This window comes from Oncorhynchus kisutch, linkage group LG11 (genome assembly GCF_002021735.2).
Source record: "Oncorhynchus kisutch isolate 150728-3 linkage group LG11, Okis_V2, whole genome shotgun sequence".
NCBI lineage: Eukaryota > Metazoa > Chordata > Actinopteri > Salmoniformes > Salmonidae > Oncorhynchus > Oncorhynchus kisutch.
In genome coordinates this window covers 20,012,426-20,033,238 of record NC_034184.2, presented here as the reverse complement: position 1 = coordinate 20,033,238, position 20,813 = coordinate 20,012,426, and the positions used below count along the sequence as shown (strand labels likewise).

At 41.9% G+C, this 20,813-nt stretch overlaps 1 protein-coding gene across 2 annotated transcripts in view; it reads left to right on the top strand.

Annotated features, from left to right (window-relative positions):
• The first annotated feature begins 278 nt into the window (after positions 1 to 278).
• Positions 279 to 20,813, top strand: part of LOC109899146 (syntaxin-binding protein 4) — a 59,214-nt gene continuing 38,679 nt past the window's right edge. Inside the window, exons 1-12 of one of the 2 annotated variants that reach the window (XM_031835418.1) lie at positions 279 to 479; positions 2,374 to 2,469; positions 6,184 to 6,256; positions 8,256 to 8,330; positions 13,265 to 13,356; positions 13,938 to 14,118; positions 14,652 to 14,778; positions 14,965 to 15,071; positions 15,377 to 15,680; positions 15,798 to 15,870; positions 18,739 to 18,839; positions 19,999 to 20,095. In XM_031835418.1, coding sequence (XP_031691278.1) covers positions 413 to 479; positions 2,374 to 2,469; positions 6,184 to 6,256; positions 8,256 to 8,330; positions 13,265 to 13,356; positions 13,938 to 14,118; positions 14,652 to 14,778; positions 14,965 to 15,071; positions 15,377 to 15,680; positions 15,798 to 15,870; positions 18,739 to 18,839; positions 19,999 to 20,095 — 1,393 coding nt within the window. In that variant the 5' untranslated portion in view covers positions 279 to 412. Of the gene's footprint in view, positions 480 to 2,373; positions 2,470 to 4,676; positions 4,726 to 6,183; positions 6,257 to 8,255; positions 8,331 to 13,264; positions 13,357 to 13,937; positions 14,119 to 14,651; positions 14,779 to 14,964; positions 15,072 to 15,376; positions 15,681 to 15,797; positions 15,871 to 18,738; positions 18,840 to 19,998; positions 20,096 to 20,813 lie in introns of those variants that run through there. The other variant, XM_020494200.2, reaches the window with a different exon arrangement.

Sequence of the window (20,813 nt, the reverse complement as noted above, 5' to 3'; positions counted from 1 at the left end):
CTTTGGTGGCTCCGCAGACCGCACACTTCCTACGCACACTCTCTCTGCACACTCTTGCGGCAGCTCCTGACACATCTCATCCCAGCTTGTCTCTAAAGCCAATCCACAGCTGGTTATGGAACTAATTGGTGTTGCTCTCGGAACCTATTCTAACGAAATTCTTTGGACTATGATTCAATTACACCTCGAGACCGAAGACGAAAGCTCATTCAATGAACTCTGTGGCTGTGAGAGGTCGCCACTTTTTCTCTCTTGGTTTATCTCTTCCCTTAACTCTTCCATTCTCTCCTTCTATCTGTCATAAGTATTCTTCTTTCTCAGTCGACGAGGAAGGGAAGGGCTTAATATTTCTTTTTCAAATGGTAAACGTTGGGACGACGTGACAGAGGTGTTTGTGTGTTCCAGGACTATCATGGGACCTCACGGCATCAACCGGGCCATCGAGAGATTGGAGTTCTGTGACTGCAAGAAAGGACTGGGTCAGTATAGAACTTCACCTCGTATGTGATGTGCATTATGAATACATGTAGCTACAGTGAGTGTATACATGTATAATGTTTTATCAGGCTATAACTGGGGCCCAGAGGTTTCCCTGGTCAGGTTGTGAAGGAAAAACTCTTGGCCCTAGCAATGAATGTTTATTATAGCAAGTCTAAGAGTAACATTTCCCCCCGCAAAAACTAGCTAACACACCGCAACTTTCCAAATAATGGTAGCTCCGATATTGTACCTCGAAATTGCCCTAAATGTACTATCTGCTAGTTCGATAGAAGACCCCATAGATTTTATCTACTGGTGGTTCATATACACTACCAGTCAAAAGTTTTAGAACACCTACTCATTCAAGGGGTTTTCTTTATTTTTACTATTTTCTACATTGTAGAATAATAGTGAAGACATCAAAACTATGAAATAACACATATGGAGTCATGTAGTAACCAAAAAAGTGTTAAATGAATAAAAATATATTTTATATTTGAGATTCTTCAAATAGCTACTCTTTGGCTTGGTGACAGCTTTGCACACTCTTGGCATTCTCTCAACCAGCTTCACCTGGAATGCTTTTCCAACCGTCTTGAAGGAGTTCACACATATGCTGAGCACTTGTTGGCTGCTTTTCCTTCACTCTGCGGTATGACTCATCCAAAACCATGTCCATTGGGTTGAGGTCGGGGGATTGTGGAGGCTAGGTTGGATGCAGCACTCCATCACTCTCCTTCTTGGTAAAATAGCCCTTACACAGCCTGGAGGTGTGTTGGGTCATTGTCCTGTTGAAAAACAAAGAGTGCCACTAATCCCAAACCAGATGGGATGGCATATCGCTGCAGAATGCTGTGGTAGCCATGCTGTTTAATGTGGGCCTTGAATTCTAAATAAATCACAGACAGTGTCACCAGAAAAGCACACACACACCATAACACCTTCTCCTTCATGCTTTATGGTGGGAAATACACATGCGGTTGATCATCTGTTCACCCACACCACGTCTCACAAAGACACAGAGGTTGGAACCAGAAATCTCCAATTTGGACTTCAGACCAAAGGACAAATGTCCACCGGTCTAATGTCCATTGCTTGTGTTTCTTGGCCCAAGCAAGTCTCTTCTTATTATTGGTGTCCTTTAGTAGTGGTTTCTTTGCAGCAATTCCATGAAGGCCTGATTCGCAGTCTCCTCTGAACAGTTGATGTTGAGATGTGTCTGTTATTTGTGCTGCAATTCCGGGGGCTGGTTACTCTAATGAACGTATCCTCTGCAGCAGAGGTAACTCTGGGTGTTCCATTCCTGGGGCGGTCCTCATGACAGCCAGTTTCAACATAGCACTTGATGGTTTTTGCAACTGCACTTTAAGAAACTTTCAGTTCTTAAAATGTTCCTTATTGACTGTTGTTTCTCTTTGCTTATTTGAGCGGTTCTTGCCATAATAGGGACTTGGTCTTTTACCAAATAGGGCTATCTTCTGTATACCACCCCTAACTTGTCACAACACAACTGATTGGCTCAAACACATTAAGAAGGAAAGAAATTCCACAAATTAACTTTTAAGAAGGCACACCTGTTCATTAAAATGCATTCCTGATGACTACCTCATGACGCTGGTTGAGAGAATGCCAAGAGTGTGCAAAGCTGTCATCAAGGGAAAGGGTGCCTATTTGAAGAATCTCAAATATAAAATATATTTTGAATTGTTTAACACTTTTTGGTTACTAGATTGTTCCATATGTGTTATTTCATAGTTTTGATGTCTTCACTATTATTCTACAATGTAGAAAATAGTAACAATAAAGAAAAACCATTGAATGAGTAGGTGTTCTAAAACTTCTGACCTGTAGTATAAAGTTTAACCTTACTTCTGTCCCTTGTTTCTCATCCAGGGTTGAAAATCATAGGTGGCTACAGAGATCAAACACGGGAAGAGTTTGGGATCTTCATCAAGCGGGTGTTACCGGGAGGTCTGGCTGCTCAGGATGGTACGTTAATGTCTGGTTGTTGTTTTTTTGTGTGTTTTGTATCATTTACTACTATGTTGATAATTGGGCTGTCAAAGTTAAAGCATTAATTACAGTTAACTTTTTACATTTTTAATGCTGTAATTTTTTTGAAGCTGTTAATGGCATCTCCATTTATTCACCCAAGTCTGTTTTACGCGCAGCACACACACACGTTCTTCTGTGCTCACTGAGGTGTAATATTAATTGGGTCCAAGGTATGGACCATCTATATCCAGGTTGCATCCAGTTTATACAGACAAACATTTAATTTAGCACTCAGTGCGCACAGCGTGAGCAGCAACATCATCCCAAAAAATGACAGACATTGGATGAATATAACATTTTAATATCTTCGGCTGTATGTGATGGGAAAAAAATTGACCTCAGCGACAATTATTAGAAAAATTCAATGGATGTTTTGTGCACAAAAGTGAAGTCTAAAGTGTCTTATTAGGAATTTTCTGACTTCTGACTTCTCTATGTGGCCGTCTATGGAAATTGTCTTTCTGGGCCGGGTGTCAGATAAACTGCAGTACCGAAGCAAAACTGTAGGAGCAGTCTAAACCGTGCTTCTAGACCAGAACACTGCCCCCCTTGGCTGTGCTGTGTGCTCTTAGTCTTGGCAGATAACAGCTCCTGGAGAGCTGCCACTATGCGTGCAGCTTTTGAGCAACAATTTCAAAGGAAAACTTACAGAAAGTTCAATCATCAACACATTCCCAGGCATTTCTTTGAATAACAGCAAAAACATAATTTGCACAGAAGTAGCTAACTAGTTATGCTAATGTTAGCTAGCTAGCTAACCAAACGAGAATGTTTACAATGCCATGGCTTCTTGATTTAACTAATTTCCCACAATTATTTTAATCAGAACAGGACATCCATTCCATTTAGCTACTGCTTTTGTTGTAGTTCTCAGGTCAAAACATTTAAAGTAACTATCCAGTGTTTCCACATTTCTATGAAATACCAAAGGAAATAAAAAATAAGAGTGATATAGTTTCCCCTCCAATTTTGTATTTATTAAGTATGTTAAAAATCTGCTTTTCTGTGTTGGAATGGTGTGGCTGTATCCCAACAACAGAATGATGTGGGCGTATACCGGTCATAAAAAATATTAACGATAATAGAACACTGGCCAGCTCATCCTCCTCAGGAAGATGACATCATGAAACAGTCTGTTTGAGATACAAGTTTGAGGTGGAGTTTTTTCTCCAATGTATGCTTTGGCCACAAAAACGAGTATAGGATGAGTCAACAGCATTATTTGAGTATGAGTTAACAGAATATGAACTTTTAAAAGTGTGATTTTCCCTGGCCAATTACTTTAAGCAAATGATCCCAATTCTTGTAGTAGCAGCTTTTGACTAGTTCACATTGAGGAACATGGATAAGTAACCTAGCTTAGGCTATATTTAATAGCTGTATTATATTACACCTGCCGAATAGCGCAGGTGTAGTAGACCTTACCGTGCAATGCTTTCTTACATGCTCTTAAAAACCTGTTGAAACTAGGGGGCACTATAATAATTTTTGGAAAAATAACGTTCCCAAAGTAAACGGGCTATTTTGTCAGGACAAGATGCTAGAATATGCATATAATTGACAGCTTAGGATAGAAACCACTCTAAAGTTTCCAAAACTGTAAAAATATTGTCTGAGTATAACAGAACTGATATTGCAGGCGAAAGCCTGAGAAAAATCCAATCAGGAAGGGACTCTTATTTAGAAAGCTCTGTGTTCCTATGCGTCCCTATTGAGCAGTGAATGGGATATCAACCAGATTCCTTTTTCTATGGCTTCACTAATGTGTCTAGTGTCACAATACATAGTTTCAGGCTTTTATTTTGAAAAATGAGCCTGAACGACAACATTGCGTCAGTGGTCAGCTGAAAGCTCTGAGTGATTTGTGCATAATAGACAAATGCAACCATTGTTTCTCTCTTTCCTACTAAGAAGCCACCTGTCCCGGTTGATATATTATTGAATAGATATTTGAAAAACACCTTGAGGATTGATTATAAAAAACATTTGCCATGTTTCTTTCAATATTATGGATCTAATTTGGAATATTTTTTGGCATTGTCGTGACCGCAGTTTCCGGTGGATTTCTCAACCAAACGTGAAGTACAAACGGAGGTATTTCGGCTATAAAAATAATCTTTATGGGACAAAATTAACATTTGCTGTCTAACTGGGAGTCTCGTGAGTGAAAATATCCAAAGCTCATCAAAGGTAAACGATTTAATTTGATTGCTTTTCTGATTATCGTGACCAAGCTGCCTGCTGCTAGCTAGGCATAATGCTATGCTAGGCTATCGATAAACTTACACAAATGCTTGTCTTGCTTTGGCTGTAAAGAGGAGGAGATCTGCATGAAGGAATGGGCCAAAATACCAGCAACAGTGTGTGAAAACCTTGTGAAGACTTACAGAAAACGTTTGACCTCTGTCATTGCCAACAAAGGGTATATAACAAAGTATTGAGAAACTTTTGTTATTGACCAAATACTTATTTTCCACCATAATTTGCAAATAAATTCATAAAAAATCCTACAATGTGATTTTATGGATTTTTTTAATTCTCATTTTGTCTGTCACAGTTGAAGTGTACCTATGATGAAAATTACAGGCCTCTCTCATCTTTTTAAGTGGGAGAACTTGCACAATTGGTGGCTGACTAAATACTTTTTTGCCCCACTGTATATCACCCTCGTCACACCCTGACCTAACCAAAATAATAAAGAAAACAAAGAATACTAAGGTCAGGGCGTGACAGGGGGTCAATGTAAATAGTCTAGGTGGACATTTGATTAATTGTTCAGCAGTCTTATGGCTTGGGGGTAGAAGCTGTTAAGGAGCCTTTTGCTCCAAGACTTGCCGCTACGGTACCGCTTGCCGTGCGGTAGCAGAGAGAACAGTCTATGACTTGGGTGACTGGAGCTTTTGACATTTTTTGGGGCCTTCCTCTGACACCACCTAGTATATAGGTCCTATATAGAACCCAGTGACGTACTGGGCCGTACACACTTCCCTCTGTAGCGCCTGATGGTCAGATGCAGAGCAGTTGCCATACCAAGCGGTGATGCAACCGGTCAGGATGCTCTTGATGGTGCAGCTGTATAACTTTTTGAAGATCTGGGGACCCATGTCAAATCTTTTCAGTCTCCTAAGGGGGAAAGTTGTTGTCGTGCCCTCTTCACAACTGTCTTGGTGATAGTTCATTGGTGATGTGGACACCAAGGAACTTGAAACTCTCGACCTGCTCCACATCAGTCGTGTCGATGTTAATGGGGACATGTTCGGCCCGATCAGCTCCTTTGTCTTGCTCACATTGAGGGAGAGGTTGTTGTCCTGGCACCACAATGCAAGGTCTCTGACCTCCTCCCTATAGGCTGTCTCATCGTTGTCGGTGATCAGGCCTACCACTGTTGTGTCGTCAGCAAACTTAATGATTGTGTTGGAGTCGTGCTTGGCCACGAAGTCGTGGGTGAACAGGGAATACAGGAAGGGACTAAGCACGCACCCCTGAGGGGCCCCAGTGTTGAGGATCAGCGTGGCAGATGTGTTGTGCCTACCCTTACCACCTGGGGGGTGATTAACTCAATATTATTTTTTATGTCGTTTGACAGCCCTAGTTGATAAACATCCTCTGTTGCTGATGATGGCAAAATGCTCTCTCTCTCTACTCCAGGACGGCTTAGAACGGGCGACCTCGTTTTGGAAGTCAATAATATGAGTTTAGGAGGACGAGTAACCAACGAGAGGTAGGTCAGTAGTGCACAGTGGTAGACTCTGAACCTAAGGTGTGAATGACAAGATTTCTTGTTTATTCTTACTGATTCTTAACTTATTAGTCTCTAAAGCATGTTTCATTGACTTTTGTCTTTCAAACATGTTTTCAATCAATCAAACCAAATGTATATATGAAGCCCTTTTTATATCAGCAGATGTCAAAGTGCTATACAGAAACCCAGCCTAAAACCCAAAACAGCAAGCAATGCAGACATAGAAGCACGGAAATAATCTACTTGAATGCCACACGTTGCATAAAAAACAACTGGATTATGTACATAAAGGGCTATGATGTGTATGTCTACTGTATTTACAGTGCATTGCGAAAGTATTCAGACCCCTTGACTTTTTCCACATTTTGTTACGTTACAGCCTTATTCTAAAATGGTTTAAATAGTTTTTACTCCCCTCATCAATCTACACACAATACCCTATAATGGCAAAGCAAAAACAGGTTTTTCAAGATTTTTGCAAATGTCTAAAAAAATTGTTTACATAAGTATTCAGACCCTTTTCTTTGTTGAAACACCTTTGGCAGCGATTACAGCCTCAAGTCTTCCTGGGTATGACACTACATGCTTGGCACACCTGTATTTGGAGAGTTTCTCCATTCTCTGCAGATCCTCTCAAGTTCTGTCATGTTGGATGGGGAGTGTCACTGCACAGCTATTTGCAGGTCTTTCCAGAGATGTTTGATTGGGTTCAAGTCTGGGCTCTGGCTGGGCGACTCAAGGACATTCAGAGACTTGTCCCGAAACCACTCCTGTGTTGTCTTAGCTGTGTGCTTAGGGTCGTTGTCCTGTTGGAAGGTGAACCTTTGCTCCAGTCTGAGGTCATCAAGGATCTCTCTGTACTTTGCTCCGTTCAGCTTTCCCTCAACCCTGACTAGTCTCCCAGTCCATGCCTCTGAAAAACATCCCCACAGCATGATGCTGCCACCACCATGCTTCACCGTAGGGATGGTGCCAGGTGTTCTCCAGATGTGACACTTGGCATTCAGGCCTAAGAGTTCAATCTTGATTTCATCAGACCAGAGAATCTTGTTTTTCATCGTCTGAGTCTTTTGGTGCCTTTTGGCAAACTCCAAGCAGGCTGCCATGTGCCTTTTACTGAGGAGTGGCTTCCGTCTGGCCACTCTTATCATAAAGGCCTAATTGGTGGAGTGCTGCAGAGATGGTTGTCCTTCTGGAATTTTCTCCCATCTCCAAAGAGGAACTCTGGAGTTCTGTCAGAGTGACCATTGGGTTCTTGGTCACCTCCCTGACCGATTTCTCAGTTTGGCTAGGCGGTCAGCTCTAGGAAGTCTGCTGCTTCCAAACTTCTTCCAGTTAAGAATCATGGAGGCCACTGTGTTCTTGAGGGCCTTCAATGCTGCAGACATTTTTTGGTACCCTTCCCCAGATCGGTGCCTCGACATAATCCTGTCTTGGAACTCTACGGACAATTCCTTCGACCTCAAGGCTTTCGTTTTTGCTCTGACATGAACTGTCAACTGTGGGACCCTATATAGACAGGTGTGTGCCTTTCCAAATCATGTCCAATCAATTGAATTTACCACAGGTGGACTCCAATCAAGCTGTAGAAACATCTCAAGGATGATCAATGGAAACAGGATGCACCTGAGCTCAATTTCAAGTCTCATAGCAAAGGGTCTGAATAATTACGGAAATAAAGTATTTCTGTTTTTAAATAATTTTTTTATACATTTGCAAAAATGTCAAACTGTTTTTGCTTCGTCATTATGGGGTATTGCATGTAGATTGATGAGGACAAAATGTGGAAAATATCAAGGGGTCTGAATACTTTCCGAATGCACTGTGTCTGAAAGTGTTCCAAATGGCATCCTATTCCCTATGGGCCCTGGTCAAAAGCAGTGCACTATAAAGGGAATAGAGTGCCATTTGAGACGCATAGTTTCCTAAACCTGGGTGTTGTGTTAAAACTGCTCTCCTCTCTCTTGTGGTCCTATAGGGCGGTTGATATCCTCCGATCAGCGTCAGCCTCCAATCACATGTCTCTGATGGTTGCCAGGGACGATGAAAGCAGGTAACCAAGGCTGACTTTATTTAATATATATATATATATATATGTATGTATGTGTATGTATGTATGTATGTATGTAGAAATTATTTATACTTTGGAGCATTTAACCAATCATTTCAAACTCTTAAAAGTTCCAATCCTGACCTCCAAGCACAGAAAAGAAAAATGCAACACACAGTCTTGTCTGATTTGTGCTGTGTCACTGTGTGAAGGAGTAACACTATGATAATCACTGGACCTTTTTGCTCTGAGAAGAACCTGAGAGACCTCAAGTGTGGAGTCTATGCCCTACTATTTTTACAGTAACTTACATGCAGCTTGGTGGCTGTATTTCACATTATAGTACACCTACTGACATTTTTTTTTAAACTTTTTGACAGGGAGGTGTCTTTTCCACATGAGCCCTGTATAGCACAACAGTGTGTAATATAAATACGGTCACTTCAGCATGTACTGTGTAATGACATACAGTACAATACCGTCAGATTGAAGGTATTATACTTTTAAAGAAGTATACACATAGGAGTAAAATTGGTACAGCATTCTCACTCACAGGTGCAACAAATATTGTCTCTTACAAGGCACGCCTCAAAATATGTTCTAAAAATATGGTACAGTACTGTGTTCTGTGGGGTGGAATTACAGTACCTTTCGAAATACAGCAATATTCTCACAATGCGCCATCATTTTACAGCATGCTGTTGTTAAACATTTTAGAATGTTTTATGGTTGATAATATCTAAAATTACTGTATAAATGAGTTTTCCATTGCAGTGTAGTGCTTAGCCTCTGAGGTTGTATGTAGTCGATGTATGGTAGGGTGCACTACATCAGAGTACTTCATCATTGTTGTCACTACTGAACGAGGCTTAATCTTGTTAGGAGCTGAGTGGTGATAAACCCCTTGATTTGTTTTTGATCAATCTAAAAATAGGCTTAATACAGTAAGAACATTAAGGGGCTTTGGTAGTGTTCGCTCATAAACAGACACGGCATCCCAAATGGTGCCCTATTCTAATATTGTATTGTCATATATAATGTAATAATAATATTATATTCTTAAATTAACCAGAGCCCTGGTCAAAAATAGTTCACTATATAGGGAATAGGGTGACAGAAACAGAGAGTTTAGGGAAGAAAGGTAGAGTGTTGCGTAACAGTGTTTGAGGCCTTGATGTATAAATAATATAATACTACATGCCATTAACAAGACGCTTTTATCCAAAGATACTTATAGTCATGTGTGCATACATATGTCAAATGCGCAGATTCAGAAAAAGGCTTATGACAGGACAGATAAAGCACATTCATTCATAGCTGCAAGGGTGTTTGCTTCTATTGAATTTGGCACTCTTTTCAGAATACTTCATAGTTATATTCGAATGATGCAGTTACCAACCTGTGCCAATGAGAGATAGCCAAAGTGATCTATAGAAACAACTAAAGTTCATCAATCAAGACTTGATCTGAAAGCAGAGCTGCTCTGAAACAGAGCTCAAAGCAGTGTTGTTTTTGAGACCACCTAAAGTGAGACCGATTCAAGACCAAGACTGGAGCAAATTGAGTCTGAGTCAAGACCAAGACTGGAGGGGGGGTGAGACCGAGTCAAGACCGAGACCAGAAAAATGCAAATTAAAATTCAAGACCATGATTGTAATTTTGTCAAATCACCACCATAATAAGAGGTCAAAATATCCAGTATTTCTGTGTTCATATTTCAGAACAACATGGATTCTTTAGACCTTTAGAATAGTGAAAACATGCATGCTGAGGGAAAATAGAGCCACTCTACAAATTATTACTAACCCATACACAGTGGGGAACAATGGGCATTCTACACCTGCAGAGAAGGGCTAAGGATTTATAAAACAAAAATTAAGACTTAATGGGTCGGACCATTTTTACAAAAACACAGTTTTTGTAATTTACAGTCAGATTTGCACTGATAAACGATGGGGAATTGTAGCCGCCTCATCCTTCTGCAGCTTGCCTGCCAATGCATGCTTGTCCCAACCAAGCACCCAAGCTAACTGGCTAAAGTTGGCTAGCTTGCAAGATAGCTGCTTTTTACTGACTGTAAATAGCCATCGTGAATTTGTGAACGCAAAATATACACTAACTGGATAACAGTCAATCAAGTTCTTGCTATCTAATCAAATAACACCTGCATCTCTAGCTGTGTAGACCCACCAAAAAATGATATGAGGGGGAAAAGTCAGTCACTCACCCACTCCTCCAATGGCATGACATGACATCCTCCTAGCAGCTAGCTAGCGATCTAGCTACCATTAGGCTCCATGTTTTTAGCTTGCTACATAGATACGCTAGCATATTAGCCACGTTATGACTGACTTGTGATCATTGCCCTTGCTAGTTTGATTGTATTAACATTCCCAGCATTAGTTACATTTGTCTGTTTTTGTCCAGAATATCGAGTCATTAAAACTGAAACGATGAACCAGGCCAGCTATGATTTACAACCTGATAGCAATATTTTTTGGACTACCAAGAAATGTATTGGTGAATTATATCAATCATGCATTGAACTGCATCCATCTATTCTGCCAACAATGCTTTAGTTTACCTCATGGAATGTTGAATCAAATATAACCTATTTTTAAAACCTCTTATAGTTAGTTTTGTAGCATAAACTGGGAATTTGATATTTTTGACTAATATTATGATTGTTTGTTTGTTTGATATCTACAAAGTAGTTAAAATGCTGTCAGTTCTACTTTAAACTTCAGGTCACCAGTTACTTTGTGTGCTAAACTTGACATGCTTTTTGCAATGGGAATTAATAGTTGTAAATTTCGATTGGGAAATGCTTAATGGTCGTGTTTTTATATTCTTATGATTGGAACCTATTGGCTGATTATGTCCAAGCTTATGGACTGCTTATCCTTTAACATCATGCTGTGTGTGACTGCTGTCTTTCCATCGGTCCTATGCAGTGGTGTAGTGGTGCCTGGAGAAGTGGGTATACTCTAATTTTGCTATAAAGTTCCCAAACGGCCTGCCCAGTGAAGGAATGGCACCCTGTGTGAAAAAAACCTATGCTTTCCTATGTTTTTCAAAAAAAAAATCCACTCTCAAAAGCACTTTTTTTAATAGACCATACATTTTTTTCCTTCTAGGTCCACAACAATACCACAAACAACATCAATCAGGTTGAGTGGGCCTGGCTCCCCAGTGGGTGGGCCTCTGTCCACCCAGGCCCATCCATGTCTACGCCCCTGATGCACGCAACGCATGATGACAATTGTGCATAAAAATAGCCTACTAACCAACACTTCGCACTAAACTTTTTCAATAGCTGGTTTGCATACTGGTATATATAATTTCCTACCCTACCGGCTACCGATGTCATTCTTCTGTGAGCTGCACACTTGCTGCCTGATGATGATATTCCGTTGAACCTAGGCTTTGTGTGCGGCGCGCATGTGAATATATTTCACGTCCTTTGCAATTGTGCAGGCTACTTTGTGCATGATTTCTCTTTTGTACTACATCATTGATAAATCGTATACCTCCACCACACTACTTTGATATGCATCCGTAAGGATTAAGAAGTATATACGCAAAGCCCACTGAAAAAAAGTGGGTATATGGTTTATAGCTGCTTATACCATCCACTAACGTTACACCATTTTGTGTTTTACAAAAAGTGCATTCTCCTATGTGAGTGCGCTGATATTACGGTTGCTTTTTTAAAATAATCACGAATCTGTCACAACCCGAAGGCCTATAGGTTCGCCACTGCGCAAACGTCTATAATAGATATAAAGGCTGTTTAGCGAATGCTTCAAGAAATACGCAGTTTTATGCGCTGACTGAACGGAAGCTGATAATTATGATTTTTTTTACTCCGCTCGTCTCGGGAAGTAATTATGAGTCCTTATTGTTCGAGACCGAGTCAAGACCGAGTACAAATGTATCCGACACCGAGACACTCAATATGTGGTCTCGAGACTGGACTACAACAGTCTCAAAGCCAGGTCAGTAATATTACCTCAGAATGTTGTGATGAGTCATTCAGCTGGTTAAAGTTAAAAACTTCCATAGCATCCTCTGTGACTCTAGTTCTAACTGCTGAGGAAAGGTCTCCGTCCTCTGTCTCTCTCCTGTCACGTCTCACCTTGTATTGTACACCGGGCCTGACATAAAGGGACCTGGCACTCTGCTAGGCTCTGTGCTTTTCATTGTTTGTCAGCCACATTACAGTCACACCCAACGGCCCAACCGCCAGACATCTAGACATATACAAGCTGACATATTAGGGACAGAAGACTATCCAGGCTCCTGAAGTGGACCCTTCTCATCCAGAAAAAAACAAGGTGAACAACCTACAGATTAGATAAACTAGAATGACAGTCTCATTCACCGTTGCACAAAAAGAGTTGTGAGTAAACCACACCCCAAAATATTCAAATAAGCTGCCACCACTATATTTGAATTATCACAAAAGATGAAAGAACCTGTGCAAACAATCACTGAAGGGCTCAATGGGTTCTTTGGGTCAGTATGGTTCCACAAAGAACTCTCAAGGAACCCTCATTTTTTTAGTGTCTATGACACAAAACTGAATCCCAGATCAGACAGTTGATGGCAAGAGGTCAATCCCTCTCTCCAAGACATATTTATAAGGTTATGGCTGGGCTCCAACAAGGGCTCCAAGCACCTAGACTCTTTACCTGAACTCTTAAGACAGTAGACTCTTTACCGCAAGATTAAACTGGATTAGCAGCCTGATCTGATATAGCTCAAATAATCCTAATCTCAACCACTGACAAAGAAGTCACTTTTAATGAGCCCACGCCCGTCAGATGTCACTGGGAATAAATGTCTCTCTGACCATGGGAGGGAGACAGAGATCTACTGCACTGTTTCTATGGGTAAATTGACAGCGTGGGTCTGTGTTTGTGTGTGTCTTCCAGGCGGGAGTTCATAGAGTTGATGAATAAGTATGGTTCTCAAAGCAGTTTTAAAGGAAGCTCAGGGAGAGTCTCCCCTACACAGCTTTCTACAGGTGAGTTTCTGTACCTAGGACCTTTGTGTCCCAAATGGCTCCCATTTGGGAAAAGGGCCCTGGTTAAAGGTAGTGGACTATATAGGGAATAGAGTGCCATTTGGGACTCATCCACTGTACCTAAGACCTGGTTGTCCCGTTCCCCTCCTCATCTCCATGTAACACTATAGTCTCTTAACCATTATCTTCCTACTTTCACACTCCTAATTCTCATTCATTTTCCCTTTCACAATCCTTACTCTCATCCGTATTCACAATTGTTTTCACCTTCTCCAACTGAGTGCTGGCCCAGCTCCTCTCGCAATCCGCCTCCCTCTCCAAACATCCTTTCACCGACACTCAAATTCAACACGGCATTATTTAAAATAATAGAGCACTGAATCCTACCTTGAGATATGCATGAGAACATTGGGCAACAATGTGGCTAACGTGTGGAGGTGTTTCTCTATGCTAATCAAAAGAGCTGTTTTTACACCTCACAATGTGTGATTCATTATTGGCTCCTGTACTAATGTATGTCATCGATCGGAAGTAACAAACCTCTTCTCTCTCTCTCTCTCTCTCACTCCCCCCCCCCCCAGGAGGCAAGACAGACACGGCCTCCTCCTCTTCCTCCTCCAGATCTACCAGTCCCACCAGCCAGCTCCTCAGCCCTAAAGAGGGGGTCACAGGACCCCCTTACACCCCTGGACCCCTCTATACCACTGGGCCCCCCTACACATCGAAACCTAACACAACCCCTACACAGCACGTCTTCAACAAGTAAGTGTCAGGCAGAAATAGAACGAGACAGTTGAAGCACCGGGAATATTGCACTTGTTGTCACTGTCTGTTTGTCCTCATAATTTAAAATCCAGACAGAAGGTTTTTTCCAGAGAACCAGATAGATATATGGCCAGGTTATATATCCCTGATGTCCTTGTGTCACTAAGATAGATTGAAAGGTTGTAACAGTTTATCCTTGATATCCTTTTATATAAGATCTAGTTGTGTAACACAAAACAATATATTGAATGTGTGCATGATGCTGAACAGTCACGTTGCTCTCTGACAGAAGAGAAACCCTCACATGTATAGAAGGAGAGAGATAGAGAAAGATACAAATACAAAGGAAGAGAGATTTGTTCAGGGACAGCCTGAATGAAACCGATGTGTTTTTGTGTGTTTATTTAATCATGCTCACAGTCTGTGTGCTAGTCTGAGATATACTGCACACTCTCACTTCCTCTTCCTCTCTCCCTGACTGCCCCTTTCTCTCTTTCCCTGTCCTATTATATACCTCTCTCTCTCGACAGCATCATTCAGTTGATATGCATCTCAAAGGGAACAGGCCTGGGCCTCATCATAAAAGGCGGAGCTAACCGAGCCGAGGGACCAATGGTGTTGATTCAGGAAATAATACCCGGAGGAGACTGCCAGAGGGTGACTTGTCACTATGTTTACCTTTTGATACAGGGGGAATCAGGTGTTATTCATGGGTTTTTACATGGGGTTTTGTGGGAAGACATAAAGTGTGAGACAGGAAAAATATGTGTTGGTTCAACTGACAATGACCATGTTTATTATAGTCAAACTATAGAGAATATCATTAGCCTATCTGCATTCCAGGACGGTAGACTACAGCCAGGAGATCAGCTGGTGTCGATTAATAAGGAGTCGTTAGTTGGAGTTACCTATGAGGAGGCTAGAAGTATCCTGACACGCACCAAACTCAGGTGGGGCGCACCTGTATGACTTTACCTGAATATGTATTTGCATGATAAACCTCCTAAGGTCTACCACCTTGTTTTCAAGGGGTTCCTGTATAAAGATACAGTAGAAGAAGAGTAAACATATCTACTGTAGTAATTGTGTGAACTGTAACCTAGGATGCGTTCATGGCACCCTATTCTTTAAATAGTGCACCACTTTTGACTTGATTCCTATGGGCCCTGGTAAAAAATAGTGCCATTTGGGATGTATCCATATTTACTACTTTAAAAGTATTCCAATCCATTCTCATTTCTCTGTCCTTCTTCAGACCAGACCCTACGGTGGAGATAGCGTTTATGAGACACAGGTCTTCCTCCAGCTCTGCTTCCTCCAGCAGTGGCCCCCAGAGCCCTATCACCCCCCAGGGCCCAGTCAGCGGAGCCCCCGCAGTGCCCCCCATCAGGAGAGAGACCATGGCTGTGCTGGGGGCCCTGCCTCCCCCTGCATCACTGCTCCAGCACAGGAGAACCACACTCCCTGCAGCCCTCCCTGGGGTTCCCCTGGTGGTGCCCAAGATCACCTCCACCCCCAACCCCGCCAGCGAGACTCTACCATCTGTCAACCTTAGCCAAGTTAGAGTCTGAGGCTCGAACACAAGTTCAACACACACACCCACTCACACCAGTCTTCTGTGAATATGGTTATTCCTCCTACATAGTATTAATGGTTGGTGTGGTTGTGTCCTGCAGGTTCGAATGAGATCAGAACAGACGTGTGTCTCCTCCCCCCGTCAGAGTCCCAGCACCACAGATGCCAAGCCTGGTGAGATCTGTCTACTTCTCTATCATCTCTGTGTCTCTGTCTCTGTTTTTCTCTCTTTCGCTCCTCCAATTATTTCTCTCTCTCTCAGCCTCTCTCTCTCTCAGCCTCTCTCTCTTAGCCTTTCTTTCTCTCAGCCTCTCTCTCTCCTTCTTTCTTCTTCTCTCCCTCTCTGTCTCACCTTCACATTTGCCTCTGGGCTAATATAACTATTCTGACATTTCTTAGTTGTTGATGTACATTTGGGAACATGGTGTCCCAGTCCCACCCTCCCATACAGTACACCTACACTTTGAATGCATCACAAATGGCACTCTATTCCCTATGCAGTGCACTAATTTTGACCAGGGTCCATAGGGCTCTGGTAAAAAGTACTGTACTATATAGGGTATAGGGTGCCCTTTGGGACTCACACCTCCAGGTGGGAACTATACTGTGAAACTGGTCACAGCAGGTGGTAAAGAAGAGATAATAGTCAAATGAGGGTGTGCCTTTTAGCCCTTATCTCTCTACACAGGACAGAGCCATGTCATAAACTCAGTCAGTGAGTCAGGCAAACAACCAGCCCAAGTAATGATGTGACCTATACTTGAAACCTACATTTGAAACCAGTTCTAACATGATATCTTGTCAAGCACACACGCACACATCGCTCCACGTGTGTCTCTGTGTAATTTCAAGGGTTCACAACTGTTCTGTGCGTTGTTGTGTATCTGTTCTGTGTTATTCTTCTAGGCAGTTTTACTTCACTGAGCTGGCTTGTACAGTTCTAAAGAAATGTACTCTGCTCTACTCTGTTCTATACCACTCTAAGCAGTTCAAAGCAATTCTGTAAGGTTATGTGGGGTACCAAAGTTGCCCCTTGTGAGAAAATGAAGTATATTCTACTCTGCTCTATAATGCCCTATGTTGTCTTCTAGAGTTGGCCATATGAGCCCTGGTCAAAAGTAATGCAGTATATAGGGAATAGGGAGCCATTTGGGAACCTAAAATCAGATCTATCAGAGACTGTTGCGTTGGTACATAGAGAAGATACACAGCAAATTATCCAGTGTAAAAAAAAATCTAATTCACACTGAGAGTGTTACTATTTGAATTAGGCTTTACACTTAGCAGTGTGTTAATGTAACACTTCCGGGGCCTACATTTTCAGTGTTAATTTAACTCTGTTTTTGTTTTTTAACACTGGAGATTTGGCTGTGTAGACTGGTAGGACAGATGTAGCGTGGTGTGGCGTGCAGCCAGGAAGGAGGAGATCGAGTGAGGTGGGAGACGCTTCATCTGAATCTGTCAAAACAAGACATGTCTATTAGGTGGAAAAAGGCTAATCTGGCCTTGGATGTCTAGTCTACACAGTCTAGGGGACATTTCGTCCCACACTCAAAAACAAGACACTGTCATCTTCCGGATGGAATCCCTTCTCAGAATAATGTTCTTCGAGCGGCTTTGGTATGATGAGTGATGTTGTCTGGATGTTCTGTGTTGCTCAGCATGTTAATGATCAGTTGATACAGAGATGTGAATGATTGGCAGATAGTGTCACACCCTGACCATAGTTTGCTTTGTATGTTCTATGTTTTGTTTGGTCAGGGTGTGATCTGAGTGGGCATTCTATGTTGGATGTCTTTGTCTGTTTCTGTGTTTGGGCCTGATATGGTTCTCAATCAGAGGCAGGTGTTAGTCATTGTCTCTGATTGGGAGCCATATTTAGGTAGCCTCTTTTGTGTTGGGTTTTGTGGGTGATTGTTCCTGTCTTTGTTTGTTGCACCAGATAGGGCTGTTTCGGTTTTGCACGTTTCTTATTTTGTATTATACATTGTTCAAGTTATCATCTTTATTAAAGATGTATAAAAATAACCACACTTCGTTTTGGTCCACCTCTCCTTCCCAGGAAGAATTCTGTGACAGATAGGCTTCCTTCAAGTGTTGCCCAGAATGTTAATGTTCAGTTGGTGCAGCCACTTAATCAGATATGACTCCTGTGCACACATTTTAAACGTTTACTGCATTTGTCAACGTAACTTAAAACTGTTTTACATACATTGTCTACCTTCTTTACCTATAATAATGACCTGAACTACCTCGATTCACCACTTTCAATTTGTTATAATAATGATAAGAACATATGCCATTTAGCAGATGCTTTTATCCAAAGTGACTTACAGTCATGTTTGCATACATTTTATGTTCAGGTGGTCCCGGGAATCAAACCCATTATCCTGGCGCTGGAAACGCCATGCTCTATCAACAGAGCTACAGAAGACTATATCTGTATATGTCTGTCAGAGGACTGTACAAAGAACTGCATATGTCTATCATCTTGCTATGTCGTGAGCTTGGTAGATTTTTAACAAATATAATGTGGGGGTTTGAAAAGCTGTGAAGCAGAGCCGTCCATCAGAATAGTAATTTCCTCCCTCGTTCTTTCTGTCTTTTCTCCTCTGTGCCTTTCTCTCTAATTATGCCTCGCTCCAGACTCTGTGATACTGTCTGTTTACACCTGGGGTGCGTTCAGTTCACTTAAACGTTTGCTACATCGCTGAGCGTTTTTAACTGAACAACACACTTGCACTGAAAAGACTTTGAGATACGTTTTCTCCTTTTGGTGGGTGTGCTGGGGTGTGGCTTGAAGCAACGAGTGATGCATTTAAAGAGCAGGTCTGCATTTTGAACCCAACCCCTCCCCGTTTTTCAACTGGTCGTTCAGTTCAGTAACGTTTCCGTTCAATTGAACGTTCTATTAGATTTTTATGTACTGAACGCAGCAGACCTGTTCTCTCTCTCTCTCTCTCTCATGTAAATGCAATAAACATAAGTCATAAACGTCAAAGAAGAGATACATTAACACCTCACCTGTGTCCCGATACTCAGAATCCTACCCTGCCTGTCAGCCAAACAGCATCCAGCACACACCACACAGGAAGTGCTCCCTCAGCTCCATCAGTCGCCTCAAACTGGAGAGGCTGGAGCAGGTGTGTGTGTGTGTGTGTGTGTGTGTGTGTGTGTGTGTGTGTGTGTGTGTGTGTGTGTGTATATGTTAGCGTGTATTGGTGAACTGTACTGTCAGATCCATAATGATTGGCACCCTTGATAAAGAGCAAAAAAGACTATAAATAAAAATGACAAACAATGAGATATATTGTATGCACATAAACAAAGGTACTAATACAATAGTTCAGAGAAAGAGCTTTTGTTTAACAAATAATAACTGTATAACTCACAGGAGGCTGGTGGCACCTTAAGGGGCTTGTGGTAATGGCTGGAATGTAATGTGTGTAATTGTATCAAGCACATAAATCAAATCAAATTTATTTATATAGCCCTTCGTACATCAGCTGATATCTCAAAGTGCTGTACAGAAACCCAGCCTAAAACCCCAAACAGCAAGCAATGCAGGTGTAGAAGCACAGTTTCTATGTGTTTGATACCATTCCATTCGCTCTGTTCCTGCCATTATTATGAGCCGTCCTCCCCTCAGCAGCCTCCACTGGTATGACTGTATGTGCCTGTACCTGAGGATTTGTGAGTATGTGTGTAGGAATGTTTGTGATTGTCTTGGTGTGTCTGTAGATGTATGTGTACAGTATGGATGTGGTTTGATGCTAGGGTCATTGCAGTGTAATGATTGTGTTGACTTTGACCCCTCCCTGCAGAGGCTTTGCTCAATAAGCTATTACTGCTGCTGGCCAGTCATTTGCTCTGGCCTAATCAAATGGATACCTACACTCTTAGAAAAAAATTTGCTATCTAGAACCTAAAAGGATTCTTTGGCTGTGCCCATAGAAGAACCATTTTTGGTTCCAGGTAAAACCCTTTTGGCTTCCACGTAAAAACCCTTTTCACAGAGGGTTCTACCTGGAACCCTTTTTTCTAAGAGTGTACAGTCAAGCCAATGTCCATGTTACTGTGTGTGTGTGTGTGTGTGTGTGTGTGCGCACGCGTTGGGGTGCATGTTGTCCAAGCTGCTCCAATCCCTCTCCCACAACATCATTGGAAAATCGATAGGCACTATTCACATTCAGCACACTAGGTGTGCGTGTGTTTACTACTCTGTGTGTGTAGTCATGTGTGTATAAATGTGTGAGGGTCTTTGATACGGGGTGTGTAAACTCTGTGTGTGTGTGTTGGCAGGCTCTGGATGCATTAGGACTGAATCCTACGGAGGCACAGAGACAGACGTTGAGGGCCAGACTGCGAACAGACCCTGCTGGGACCGTGGCCTACGCAGGTAAGACTACACTTCACCATAACCTTACCTGATCCTAACTCTAACCCTAAGCCTGCTGGGACTGTGGCCTACGCAGGTAAGACTACACTTCACCATAACCTTACCTCACCATAGCTCTAACCCTGCTCTGACCGTGGCCTACACAGGTAAGACTACACTTCACCATAACCTTACCTGACCCTAACTATTATTCTACGCAGGCAAGATAACCCCTTACCTTACCTGACCCTTAACCATACACAGGTAACACATATCATCTCCAACTATATCTAAACTATACTGTATAGATACATGTGATTTTTAAAAAATTGAATGAAAGCTTCTAAATTGCTTTTGTTAAGTTCCCCAATAAGAAACCAAAAATCGTCGCTCAACAGAAATAGGGAACTACCAAATGACGTTGAAAACCAGAACGAAAAAGGTGCGGGTTTAAAATTGGTTCTGAAAGGCATCCATGGGGGTGCCTACAGACTGGATTCTGACCAAGCAAACTTGTGTTAATGTGGTCTTAACACACACCCAGTAGATTTGCCTGATATCAGAAACTAAAGGAAAACAAAACCCACACCAACGTAGGTAGGGGAGTGCAAATAAACGTGGAGCAAACCAAGCAGGTGAGACAAGACTTGAATTTAAAAAGGATTCCAACATCTCTCATGCTAACTGGAGCACTGGGCCAGCACAGGGGAAACTAACGACGAACTAACCATGCGACAGG